Source organism: Marmota monax, unplaced genomic scaffold (assembly GCF_021218885.2).
Source record: "Marmota monax isolate L192 unplaced genomic scaffold, Marmota_monax_Labrador192_F-V1.1 WCK01_AAM20220418_F8-fsc00009, whole genome shotgun sequence".
In the NCBI taxonomy this organism is placed as follows: Eukaryota; Metazoa; Chordata; class Mammalia; order Rodentia; family Sciuridae; genus Marmota; species Marmota monax.
In genome coordinates this window covers 9,976,081-9,988,815 of record NW_026694710.1, presented here as the reverse complement: position 1 = coordinate 9,988,815, position 12,735 = coordinate 9,976,081, and the positions used below count along the sequence as shown (strand labels likewise).

The 12,735-nt window shown below is 49.0% G+C and overlaps 1 protein-coding gene across 3 annotated transcripts in view; it reads right to left on the bottom strand.

The window, feature by feature from the left end:
• Positions 1-12,735, bottom strand: part of Sel1l3 (SEL1L family member 3) — a 97,956-nt gene that overhangs the window by 29,997 nt on the left and 55,224 nt on the right. For all 3 annotated transcript variants that reach the window (XM_046423662.2, XM_046423664.2, XM_046423663.2), the window contains exons 12-14: positions 6,488-6,607; positions 4,631-4,771; positions 512-574 (exon numbers count right to left, since the gene is read on the bottom strand). In XM_046423662.2, the coding sequence (XP_046279618.1) occupies positions 512-574; positions 4,631-4,771; positions 6,488-6,607 (324 nt within the window). The remainder of the gene's footprint in view (positions 1-511; positions 575-4,630; positions 4,772-6,487; positions 6,608-12,735) is intronic.

The following is a 12,735-nucleotide window of genomic DNA, read 5'->3' as shown; positions in this document are numbered from 1 at the left end:
CGCGCCTCCTCTCAAGAGCTTTCATAACCTCCTTTCTGTAGTGCTACATAGAATCTGTGAAAAATAGGGACAAAAGCAAAATAATTCCTAAACCTGCTAATAACCTTGGTAAACAGTCCCCTTATCAAAGCCCAAGAAGCCAATGGGAATTGGACAGGACGGGGTTAACCTCCTGAAGAATTAGACTTTTGGTTTTCCTAATTCATTGGCGTTTACACCATTCAATTTCAAGGAGCCCCCCGCTGCTTGTTATCAGGGCAGCTCATGATTATAATTTTAGCCTTCAAACAAAATCAGCCTGAATTCTATTGACTGGAAGGTGAATTCAGCTTTTGAATCCGACTGTCCCCATTGTGGCTGGATTCTGTTAAGTGCAGCAACTCAAAAATGATGAACTGCTGCAGCCCGGACCCTGCCCGCCCCACCTCCAGTAGGAAGAGCTGCCTTTTCCCTCAGCCTCTGAATGCAGGGGGGCAGGGTGCACTGCTCCTCCCACAGCTGCCCGAGGTACCTTGAAAGCTGCTTTCTTCATCAGCTCCAAGGCGAGCCGTCTGTTCTTTTTCACTCCTTGACCCTAAACATTGATAAACAGCAATAATCATCAGGAAAATCAACTATGTGCACTGACAAGCATCACATAAAATACTTACAAATAAACCCCCATCCTAATTAAGAACTCCACCTTAAACATTTCTATGCTCAGCACCAATACGTCTCCATCGCCACCAATGTCGCCATCGTCATCATTAGGATTTTGCTCATATTTGTGGAACAGAGGCAGCAAACCTCAACCTTAGCATCGGTACAAAAATCCCCCTTGATCCCCGTGTGAATCATTTTCTCGACACGCCCGGGGTCCTGTCGGGAGAAGCCAGGAATCGGGTTAACTGTGTTTGGTTTCCTGGATGCTTTCCCCCGGGATTATCTAGTATGCCAGCCAGACAAAGCACGTTATCTGGGTTGGACAGTCAAGAGTTGTTGGGCAGTTGCTGGTAGCCTCCTTGGTCCTGGCTCCAGACCCCAGGGTGTGACGCTGTGGCTTCAGAAGCAGCTTGAGAACCTGCTGCGAAGGAGATAGGACCCTGTGAAATTGGTTGCCTCAGAGGCAAACGACAGACACTAACAAGGTTCTTCCAGCAAAATCATGATTTTCCAGAAGAGTTGGTTTATCCTTCTGCAGAGACATGGTCTCTGAGGCTCTTGTTACAAGAAAGGAACTCCGTGGCCCAGGCTGAGGTGTCTGCAAGACCACGTGCAAAGTGGTGGGTCTGAGAGGTCTCTGGGGACACAGGTCTGACAGTGAAGACGCCGGGCACGGGGAGCCAGGTGGCAACGCTGCTGCTCCAAACTCACGGAGAAGTCCAACACCCTCAATCCTCCAGGGGCCACATGGGGTCTATTACTGTTTGGACCTGGAATGATCTCTCAAAGCTCAAGTGTTGAAAGTCTGAGCCCTAATGCAAACGGTTCAGAGGTGGGGGCTTTCAGGCAATGACTGGATCCTGAAGATTCAATTAATAGGATGATGGATTAATCCACAGATAGCAGAAAGGACGACTGGGAGATGGCATCTAGTTGAAGAAGTAGGTCACCCGAGGCGCGCCATCCTTCTTCCCTCCCTCCGTCTCTCTCTCATCTTTCTGCTTCCCACCTGCCCTGTGCTGAGCGGCATTCCCCCACCATGCCCTTCTGCCATGTTTCTGAGATGGTGTCAGCTGACCATGGATTGAGACCTAGGGAACTGTAAGCCAAAATAAAGCTCTCCTCCTCTAAGTTGTTTTAGTCAGGTCACAGCCATGCAAAACTGACGAACACAGGGTCCTTCTGGACTCAGACAAAGTCAACAGGGTCACATGTGAGGTGAACGTGAGAGGCTTTTGCAGGAATGCAGCTATTAGCTCTGTTGAAATGCTTAAGTTCTCGAGCAAATGGAGGCGGCACTAAAAAGTGCTCCTGGGTTGACTAACATGGGCCACCAGAGTCCTGTCATCATGGCAGCCCACCAGAGATGACACTGTCATTCCCACCCAAGAAGCCTCTAAGAGTCACACACTGTGTGAGGCCCAGAGCCAGGGTTTGGACCCGGACAAGTGAACTTCTGAGTCCAAGCTTGTAACGGTTACTCTTATTTTCTCCTGTACATTTCAGCTCTGTGGTGAGAAAGTACAGTGATTCATAATCTCCTGCAGGACACAGGAAACACATAAGGTAGGCTGGACTCTGTATTTTCCAGGACCCCAAATAACATTATGAATGGAACTAAAGGTGAAATTATATGTACCAAGTTTCGACTAGACTTTAACTTACCTACTTAATAAAACTGATGGACTGAAGCAAAGGAGATGATGGAAATATTTTTCAGAAGTGCACCATTACTTCACTTAATTACAGAAGAGGAGGAAAGAGAAGGACACAGAAGGACGTTTGGAATAACTGGATAGGGAATGGGATAACCTTTTTTTGGACTGCTGGAAGAGTATCAGAAAGGCCAGAATCACAGAATGGCACAACCTGGTTGAGCTCAAAGCTTATCTTCTTCAATTTTCTGTTTCGAAGGAATAAAAATGGGGCCCAGAGATGCTGGCTTGTGCAAATCTATAAAGTCACAGCCACAATCACAACCCAGATATTTCAGTTTCTCAGGCAGGATGTTTCCCGTGTACTTGCTATTTAATCAGAAGTGGGATGGCTTCTTGTACAAAGCACTGTGCACAAATATGAGTAGTATTGGAAATTGTTAAATGTGGGAAATGTCAAGTCCTGGCACAGAGTGAGTCTCAGTAATTATCTACTGGAGGCATCGAAGTAGGATTGTTGCTACAGTCAAAGTCAAGGCTTCATCCTCCTGTGGATACAAATGGGATGCACCTGACTGCCTTGGACTCTCCACAGCTACCATCCTGGTGCCATCTTTGCACACAATGACTTAGGTGCCCCCACACTGCCAAATGTGTCAAGGACACAGCTGTCCTTTACATTTGGAAAACCCATTTTCCACTGGGTTCTTTCACATGGAATACACTGGGAAAAGCCTCTTAGCGAGGTGAAAATCTTCCCTGAGTTGCTGATAAAGGGCTTCCTGCCTCCCACCCAGAGATAACTTAGCTAGGATGCAAGAAAACAAAACAATGAAAAAGCTTTCAGGTTTGGGAAATCGGAACCGAGAAAACATGTCACTAGCAGAATCATTTATTTATGTACGTGCCTTTCCTGCTCAATAGCTCCTAGAACAGAAAAAATGTCTGATGCATGCCTTTATCATTTCACAATTTGCACAGTGACCAGTCCCAACCCTGTGGGCAGGTATCTCTCCTCTGTCCTCTGCCCTCCCCTCCAGTGTATGCACCCCCTGGGGCCAGGGATGTGACTCATGCACCCATATGTCCCTCCACCTCGTGCAGAGTCTGGCACTTTGTCAGCCCTGAGTAGATGCCTGCTGAATAAACACATGGATGCATTGGCATATGGCGAAGATTCAAACAATTTCTATGTTGATTTGATGCCTGGAAAGAGAAGGTCCAGGCTCTCAATTTGGAAACCATAACAACCAATAGCATTTCAGGCTTTGATGGGGTTTAGAGGGTAGAAATGTAGCAAAAGTCATGGTTGTTAATCAGTAAGTGTCCACAGCTGTGGTTCTGGAGATGTGCCTCGCCATGTGAATACACGTCCTTGTTCGAAGACACTGACTTTTAGGGGCAGCTGCATTCTTTGGGCATGGAAATAAGGACCAGGGGTTTCCTTACCACAGCCAAAGTGTTCTGTTTTTCCAAGGTAGGTGAATTTATGACTCTCTGTTTGGGGGTGAAGAGCACAGATTGGGAAGCCAGTCTGCCTGGATCCTTATCCCAGTCCAAAATGTTCATCTGGGCAACCTTGGGTAAGTGACAAAATCTTCCCGTGCCTCTGTTTCCACAAACATAAACTATGATCATAATACACTAAGGCTCCCTTATACACTGTCTGTGAAGATTAAAGGCATTAATTCACCTAAGCGCAATCAATGAGTGTGAACGATTATTCTTTTGTATAAGGTACACACATTTCACAGTTCTCCAAGCTCATTGATCATGTTATCACATTCAATCCATGACCGTGACCTCGTCTCATGAGATGAGATGGTTCCAAGGACATCCATGCTTGCCGAGGTGGGACTGCAACATCTCTGTCGGTCTCCTGGATTCTTCCCAGGCCCTTCTCCTTATTCTTCCACGGGTTCAAAACCAAGATCTTTGTTTTCTTTGGTGGGACTGGTGAGATGGGGCCCCAACCCACACTTTGTTGAAGCAGCAGTTCACTGAGAACGCTGGTGGCCAAGTGCAGCACCCGCTGTCTGGCAGCCCTGCACCAACCCATAAAACGGGGGGTCTCCCTGGGAAGGCCACAGCTTTTGAAAAGTACAGAGAATCCAGGTGACACATGTAAGATTAACAGTAAAAAATGCAGCCAGCGAAATGCTGTGCCCCTGCCTCTTTCGCCAGTATCCCCCTCCATCAGGAGTGACAGAGGCCGGGGCCGGGGCTAACTGCTTCCACCACAGACTCCAGGTTTGCCTGCTCGACCCTGGAAACTGCTCAGGAAGACGGGCAGTACGACCGCACAATTCCAGGACAGACTAAGTGGTTCTTACCTTGAACAACACAATGGCGTAGTCGTAGATTAACGCGGGATCCTCAGTCTCCAGGGCTCCCTTGGCGTACCACTCGATGGCGGCTTCGGGATTCTTGGTCACACCTTGCTGCCCCCAGAACAGCATCTGGGCCAATCGTTGCTTAAAGACAATAGCAATTTACAGCAGTTTAAATTTCCTGTTTAAATCCTAATGTAAGACTTAAAAGTGGGGGCAAACCTGGTTTAAAATGTTTTATGTGAAGAACGAGGAATCAGAGAGACACACTCTGTCTTCCAGTGATGGGGGGAGGGCTGGGGGAGAGCCTGAAGGTGGATTTGTATTAATTCAGCCCCCAACAGTGGTGCCTGTGTGTGTGTGTGTTTTTACTGCTGTGTGTGTGTTTGCTGGCACCCAGGGCCAGAGCTGGACAGAACTCGGCTCACATTTCACAACTCTCTTTTTCTTGTCTAATACCCACTCCTTTGGGAGGTTCTGCTATCTTTCTGGACCAGTGATCACCATGGAGATGTCTACAAATCTCCATTGCTCCGCGATCCCTCTAGAGCACTGAGCACAGCTCCCGTCCTGTCATCTGCGGATGGATCTACCATCAGAGTCAAGGCTGGGAGCTGTGGAGCAGCGAGACCCTCAAGATCTTTTTAATCTTTCTCCCTGCACCCCCGCCCCTCGCAAAAGTTCACAGAAACTTCTCTGCCAAGAGTTTCTGAAGCAAAGAAGAAAGAAGTATCCCTTGTGAGGGAGGCGATGTCAGTGGAATTTCCAAAATCACACACTGGACTTCTCAGAACTGGGAAGATGCAGCTCAAGGCCAGATGCCAAAGACAGGGGCTGGGTCTGCGGGCAGCCTGGCCCCATGGCTCCCTTCCTGCCTTGGCTCCCTCCTGCTCCGCCTGTCATCTCCTTCTCTTCCCTTTCCCCCCAGATACTTTCATCTTTCAGCGAAGTATCTGCCGACCTGCTGGGGGATCTGTAGGAGGGCAGGAGGCCCATTCCACAGGAGGCCCTGAGCAGGTGGCTTTGTTAATATCTTTCATTCTCTTTTTTCTTTCCTTTCCCCCTTGCTGCTCCTCTGTCTGCTTAGCAGCCAGGGAGGCTGCTGGGCTCTGGGTGCACTCAGCAAAGGCTGGATCCCTTGGGTAGGAAGGAGGCTCCCTCCCCGTGCAGTCACCTGGCCAGGCTTCTGGGGGGGTGGGGACAGCACTCTTCACAGTGAAATCTAAGCAAGGAATGAGACAGAGGACCCTGCCCCAGTGTGCTGCCCTTCCTCGCACATCTCAAAAGTCCATTTAAAGAACATGAGATGTTTGAGAGACAAGGTCGATCCGTTTGTCTTGACACACCGTAATGATTTTCTATTGTTCTTCCAGCTGAATACATGGCCTTCTTTTCAAAGCCCATCTAATTTCTCCTGAACCCAAGATGCGTCCTTGTTTTCTATCTGATGCATCCAAAATATCTGAAAGGAACCTGCAGGGCTGCTCACAAAGACTGTGGTGCTCTCCTTCTGGGTGGCCACTAGGACCGTACTCTGTCCCACCTGACGTCAGGAGCAGCCATGTGACTTGCTTTGCCAGTGAAACATCAGTCGTGACCTGTGCCACTTCTAAGCAGAGGCCTTAGGAGCCAGCCTGGGACACACCATGGCGTGGCCCTGCTGCAACGGCTTTGGAAGCATATGTAGAAAAGCCTCGGTCAGCCTGGGCTCCAAGGGACTGTGAGAGCAGAGCCCCGGTCAGGCCCCGCTGGACAAGAAATCCTGTGTTGTGAGCCAGAGATACACTGGGTTGTTTGAGAGGTTTTGATGGCCTGATCCACCTCGGCCAGTGGGATGTCTGAGACGGGGGAGCGTTTTACCTGGGCTGCTGCATTGCCTCGCGAGGCTTCGTGCTTCAGCCACATGAAGACGTCCCCATCTTCTTTGGTTTGCACCTTGAGTATTTCATCATCTTTTAGTCTAATGGTTTCAACATATGCCTAAAAGGAAGGAAGGAAAGAATAAGGGAAGGAAGGAAGGGAGGGAGGGAGGGAGGAAGGAAGGAAAGACGGACAGGCAGACAAACCCATATGCTATGGGCATGCAAAAGACCTGAGGGTAGTTTTAAGGCAGCAGTCAGTTGCTCCAGCACAAACTACGTGAATAACCGAAACAGGAGGCGGCCCACCATGCCCCAAGACCACATTCTTTTTAAACAAACGTATTCTGTCTCACTTCGCCACATGCGTGTGTGTTCCTATCAAAGTGTTTGCTTTGAGAGGCCGGATTTTTTTCCGCTTCCACTTCTAATATTCAAGCTTGTTTGGCAGTCCATCTGGTAGCACAGATTTCAGATCCAGAAATCTCACACACACACACACACACACACACAGCCTCAAAAAAGGTAGATCAATATTTTCTGAATATGACCTTAGTTTTTAATCCCAAAGTATTACTCTCCTGCATGACGAACCCTTTTTATTTTCAGGCTCAGCTTCAAGTATCTTTGGGCTATTTCCCAAAATCTGAAAATCTACTCTGAAAAGAAGAAGGCATGTTAATTCTCAGAATTGGAGAAAGAATGTTCTGGAGGCTCTACAGATGGACCCAAAGGGAGAGTTCACGAAGTGTTTTGAATTTGCACACAGCCTTTGAAGAAAATAAGATTCATCTTGATGCATGAATTTTGGCTGTTCATTAGAAGTCTGGTCCCATTGTTCCAGGCTCCCCCCCCCGCCCCCCGCCCCCCTCAGGATGACCCTGGGCCAGTGCCAGGGGGGGATCCTGAAGAGCACTTCCATGCCCAGCACTTGCCACAGGCAGGTGCCCAGGGGCCCAGGCCTGGTTTCCCTTCTGACTTCGTTGGTAGTTTAGGAAATACGCAGAGTCCCTGACTCTGGGCCACAGCCCCAGTCCTTCTGTGTCTCCCAGCGGCTCCTGCACTGTGCCTGTGGAGGCAGGTCTCCTTCAGGGCATCAGAGCTCTATCTGGCTTACTCTTTGCCAAGTGACCAGTGTGTGCAGAGGGTGCAGCCTGAGTGCCCTTCAGCTAAAGCTCCAAGGGACACTCTGTTCTCTGCGATGAGCCTGAAATCAGGCAAAAGCTCGAGGAATTCCCTAATAAGGGATTCTCAATGGGAGGGTTTTCGTTCATCTGGAGAACTTGGGTGTTCTGATTTTTCGATTTCTTTTTCTTCTTGTTTTATTTCCTCCTCCTCCTCCTCCTCCTTGCCATAGGACTTGAATGAAAGAAATAACATGGGAAGACACTGGTTCTGCCCTACAGGGAGGCTCATACCCTCAGGTCTTCCTGCCCATCTCTGGCATTGCTGACGTATATCAGAACCTGCCTTGCGGCCTGCTTGGCGCTGTGCTGACTACTTGCCCAGGTGGATGCATCGAATCTTTGTAACCTGGTAAGACAGTCACTCTGGATGTCCCCATCTCACACATGTGGACACTGAAGCCCAGGGAGGTTAACTAACTTGCCTGAGATCATATATTCAGTTCTTAGATTTAGGAGTTTGGATCCACGTTGCCCCACACTCTGCACCTGGCCTTGGTATTCTGTAAGGAAGAAGCAAGTGGCGGCTTTCACTGTCTCCCAGGTACCTAAGGAACTCCACTGAACTGGGCTGTGGGAGTCTGGGAAGAGACCGTGTCTCCAGGGGGCCCCAGAAGCCATGCGTCACTGTGAAGAAGGAACACGTTTGTCTTTTGTATCCCTGACCCAGCCCTTGCACTCTGCTGGGTGGTGCCATTGGGCTTTGCAGCAAGGTAGGGCCATTAGGAGCACTCTTAAACATGTGACATAGGGGACTTGAATTCTAACTCACCACCAACTACTGAAGACCTGGGCCAGTTGCTTTATTTATCTGATACTCATGTTCTGCACCCATAAAATGTAGCTTAGCATGGTACCTGCTATGTCAAAAGCACTCAGCCTACTAACCATTAAGTTTTACACTGCAAACAGAAAGACTTGGCTTCAAATCAAGGCTCCACAAATTATTTGTGGTGTAACATTGGGAAAGTTTTTTAGTATCTCTGTATCTCAGTTGCCTCTTCCATAAAATGGAAATAATATATTGAGCTTCTAGGTTAGCATGAAGATTGAGTGAGAAAGTTCATGTGTGAGCTCAGCCGCTCCCGGGTGCAGGGCCTGCTCTTACTAACCAGAAACATCATTTTTAGGGCCTTGTTCACTCTAAAGTGAGAAGCGCTGACAGCAGTTAAGAATGTCGGCCTTCCTATTGGTATTTGCAGTTTTGTACAGCTCAAAGCCTTATTTTGTGGGGATGAAGATCTACATAGGGAATTTTGTGCTTAGAAAATGGAAGGAATAGAACTTGGGGAGAGAGTGGGGGGCTGGAGACATGGGAGAGCGTTCACGCTATGTGCTGGCCTCCGTTCAGCGTGTGGCGTATGGACTAACTTATTTGTGCTGCAAAACCTGCGGGAGCTGCAGAGCGTGGTGGCTCCTGTTTTACAGGTGAGAAGCTGAGGCGGAGAGGTGAGAGGTGAGGGGAATTGTCCAAGATTTCCCACTGTGAACAGCAGGCCCGGGGTGTGAACCCAGGCAAACCCGGCCCTGGGGCCACACATGCTGCCTGCCACCCCCAGGCAGGGGGCTGCTTCTCCTTAGCAACTAGTACCACGTCAGAGCCACGTGTCTGGGCCCTGGCGTGAAAACAGATCATGTGCAAGAGCATCTGAAGACAGAGTGACCCTTAAAGGGGGCAGCATGAGGTTGTCCTCTCATCCAATTAGCATTTGGTGGCCCAGAAAGGAGCTGTGACATGAAGAAGCAACAGTGGTAGGGGACACACAGGGTATGCAGAGCCAAGGGATGCTGACAGAGATCAAATGTCCCAGACTAGCCAGTTCTGGAATCTTCCACAGTTTCCAGAAGGTACTTTTGTGGCCATTTATAAAATCAATGTCTCCAGAATGAGCACGGAGGTTCACATCTTATATTGCAGGGTTGAAACCTGTTGCCAGGTCCCCGGAGGCCCAAAGTCTGGAAACTCTGCAATCCTCAGACCACCCTGGGCCACACGCAGGAGCAGGCGCCAGGCTGTCCTGGAGATGCTGGTGCTCAGGGCTTTACCGTCTTGCCCTCTCTCAGCCTGCAGGCTGCCATCACCGATTTCAGGAAAATCCAGACGGGGGAGAGTAAAGGAAGGGAGCAGAGAGGGAGGGAGAAAGAAGAGAGAGACGGGGGAGAGAGAGAGGGAGGAGGAAGAGGGAAGACAGGAAGACAGAAGAGGCCAGGAAGATGAAAACCCTCCAGACGTGGAGCTGGAGAGGCTCTCAGCAGCCTCATGTTTTCCAGAAGCATCTGCCTTCTGCAGACTTGTGAAATATAATGGCTCTGCCAGCACTCCCGGGAGCACGGAGCAGCTGGCAAGAGGAACGGGCAGTTTCATAGCCTCCACTTAACCTGCCTGCCTCTGCTACCTCCCTTCAGAGCCCATCAGAACTGCCACAAAGAACCTGCCTTTTGAAGAGCTGAAAATCAGCTGCATGTTGGACTCCCAGTAGGACCGTGTGTTTTCTTTGTTGAAATTTAACATTTTAGGACTTTTAAAGTAAAGATGGGGAAGTATCAACTGTAACTGAAAAGAGACAGAGAAACAAGATTCCCCAAATGTGGGATGTCAAGAGACGCAGGGTTTAAAGCCACGTGCTCTGGGCACCCACCGTCTGTGATGAAGCCCTTGTCACATCTGAAGGCGTTGGCATCAACAAGACACAGTTGTCACTAGCTATTCATCCCTGGATGAGCTCTGCCCTCACACCCCTTCCATCATTCCATCAAGGTAAACACTGAGAGCCAACTGCACGTCCATCAGCGTGTGGCTCTAGGGTCACCAAGGAGAACAGACAAGGTCCCTACCTTGAGAGCTTATGGTCTGAGAGGGAGCCATCTCTGTAACCCTGGGCACAGGAGCCATGACAGACATGGGCTGGGCTCTGTGGTGACATTGCAAAAGGAAGATCCAGGGAGGAAGAGGTGACAGGTGTGCCACTATAAAGGGGGAGGTCCCCAGGGGAAACAGGGCGTGGAGAAAGCAGGAGAGAGGAGGAGCCGGGCAAGGCCAGGGGGCAGGAGCACCACAGTGTGGCCAAGATTTGCTATTGCCAGAGCTGGGGCCAAGCCAGGGTGGTTAAGAGCTGAGGATATGGAAGAAGAGGGTGGAGGCATGTCGATGTGCTCTGTGACCAGCTAGCTGGACTTGGTTCTCTGGGGTCAGCGCTTCTGAACCCTGGCTACACGCTGCACCCACCTGAGGAGCTTTAAATAGAAATACTTGCAATCATCCCTCAGGAGCCAAAGGAGATTTGTTTTGCATATAACCTAGGCACATCCCCCACATAGTTTCAATCATCTCTCCATTACTTTTCGTACTTCATACATTGAAAATGCTATGAAAATGGCCATTAGACTGGCTCATTTACGGAATAATGACAAGGGGAAAAGTCTGCACATGGTCAGTACAGACACAGTTTGTTTTTTTCTTTTTTTCTTTCCAAATATTTTCAGTCTGTGGTTGGTTGAAGCCGAGGGTATGGAACCTATAGCTATGGAGGGTCGGGGGGGTCACCAGCACTCCTGGGCCCCGCCCCTGTTGCTGCATTGAGACCCTGGGGTGGAGCCTATGCACAGGTGTTCTTTGAACCCCTGCTGATTCTGACACTCAGCCAGGTAGAGAACATCCTCAGTCCCTTGTGAGAACAGTGGGAAGGGTCAAGATGACCGGAAGACCAGAGAGGAGGCGTGTTCTCTCCTGTGGTTGCCACACACTGGGTGATTTACCAACAAAAACTTATTTTCCCACAGCTCTAGAGCCTGGAAGCCCAAGATCAAGGTGTTGGCAGGTCTGATTTCTTCCAAGGAGGCTCTCTGTGGTTTGCATATGGCTGTCTTTTCTCAGTGACCCAGCACAGCTGTCCCTCTGCACTGTCTGTGTCCTAATATCGTCCTAAAAGGACATCATTCCTATGCAATTAGGGCTCATCCTAATGGTCTCATCTAAAAGCATCACCTCTTTAAATATCTTATCTTTAAGCATAATTCCATTTGCAGATGTTGGGGATTGGAACCTCAGCATACGGATTTTTTTTTTTTTTTTTTGTGGTTCTGGGGATAGAACCCAGGGCCTAGCAAATGCTAGACAAGTGCTCTACCACTGAGCTACATCCCCAGCCATCATATGGGTTTTGAGGGGACACAATTCAACACATAGGAGATGGTGGCTGTTGTAGCAGCTCAGTGGAGAGAGGATGAAGGACAAAATCAGGCTGTGGCAGCAGGGATGGAGACAGGGAGGAGAGAGAAACTGGCATGTAGAGCTGTTGGGGGTTGTTGACGGACAGGATGATGGGGCATCAGAGACGATGCCCCAGTTTCAAGTATAGACCATGGTGCCACCAGAGGAGGTGCTGCAGGGGGTGGGAAGGAGGAGGAGGAGGAGGCTTCCTTTGTGACACCTCTGACTGCAGACAGGGACATGTAAGAAAAGCCTCAGCTGGAGACGAAGGGTGGAGTGTCATCAGCACTCAGACAGTCGGTATAGAGAACCCCTGTCCCCCCACCACCCAGAAAATGCAGAGGGAACAGGAAGCCACCATCAAGCCTGGAGGGAGAGCAACTTCTAAGGAGTGGGCAGAATAGGAGGAACTCATTCATGTCGTGAGCCACAAAAGCAAACAAACAGAAACACTAGCCATGTTCTTTCTGTTTAATCTGAAGCCGAGTCCCACTAAATCATAAAGAAGTGACATGGAGCGAGAGCCCTAATAAAGAAGATGAAATGATGTGAACCACACGTTACATAAAAGAGAAAATGAAACAAGAATCAAGGAGGGAGTTATTGACAGATCCTTGGTTTGTTAATTAGAGGTCTGGCTTTCTATAGCTCCTCATTTGCTACATTATGCTGGTGAATTAATAGATGTCTCAACAAAAGGACATTTAAATCAATGTATGACACCTGCTTAAATTCTCAAGAAGCCATTAATTACACATTCTTAAGAAAATGAGCTATGACACAACTCTTCTAAGTGTATAATTCCTATCTGAGATCCTTAATCATACGACTTTTCAGCTGCAAGATGGATCTTTT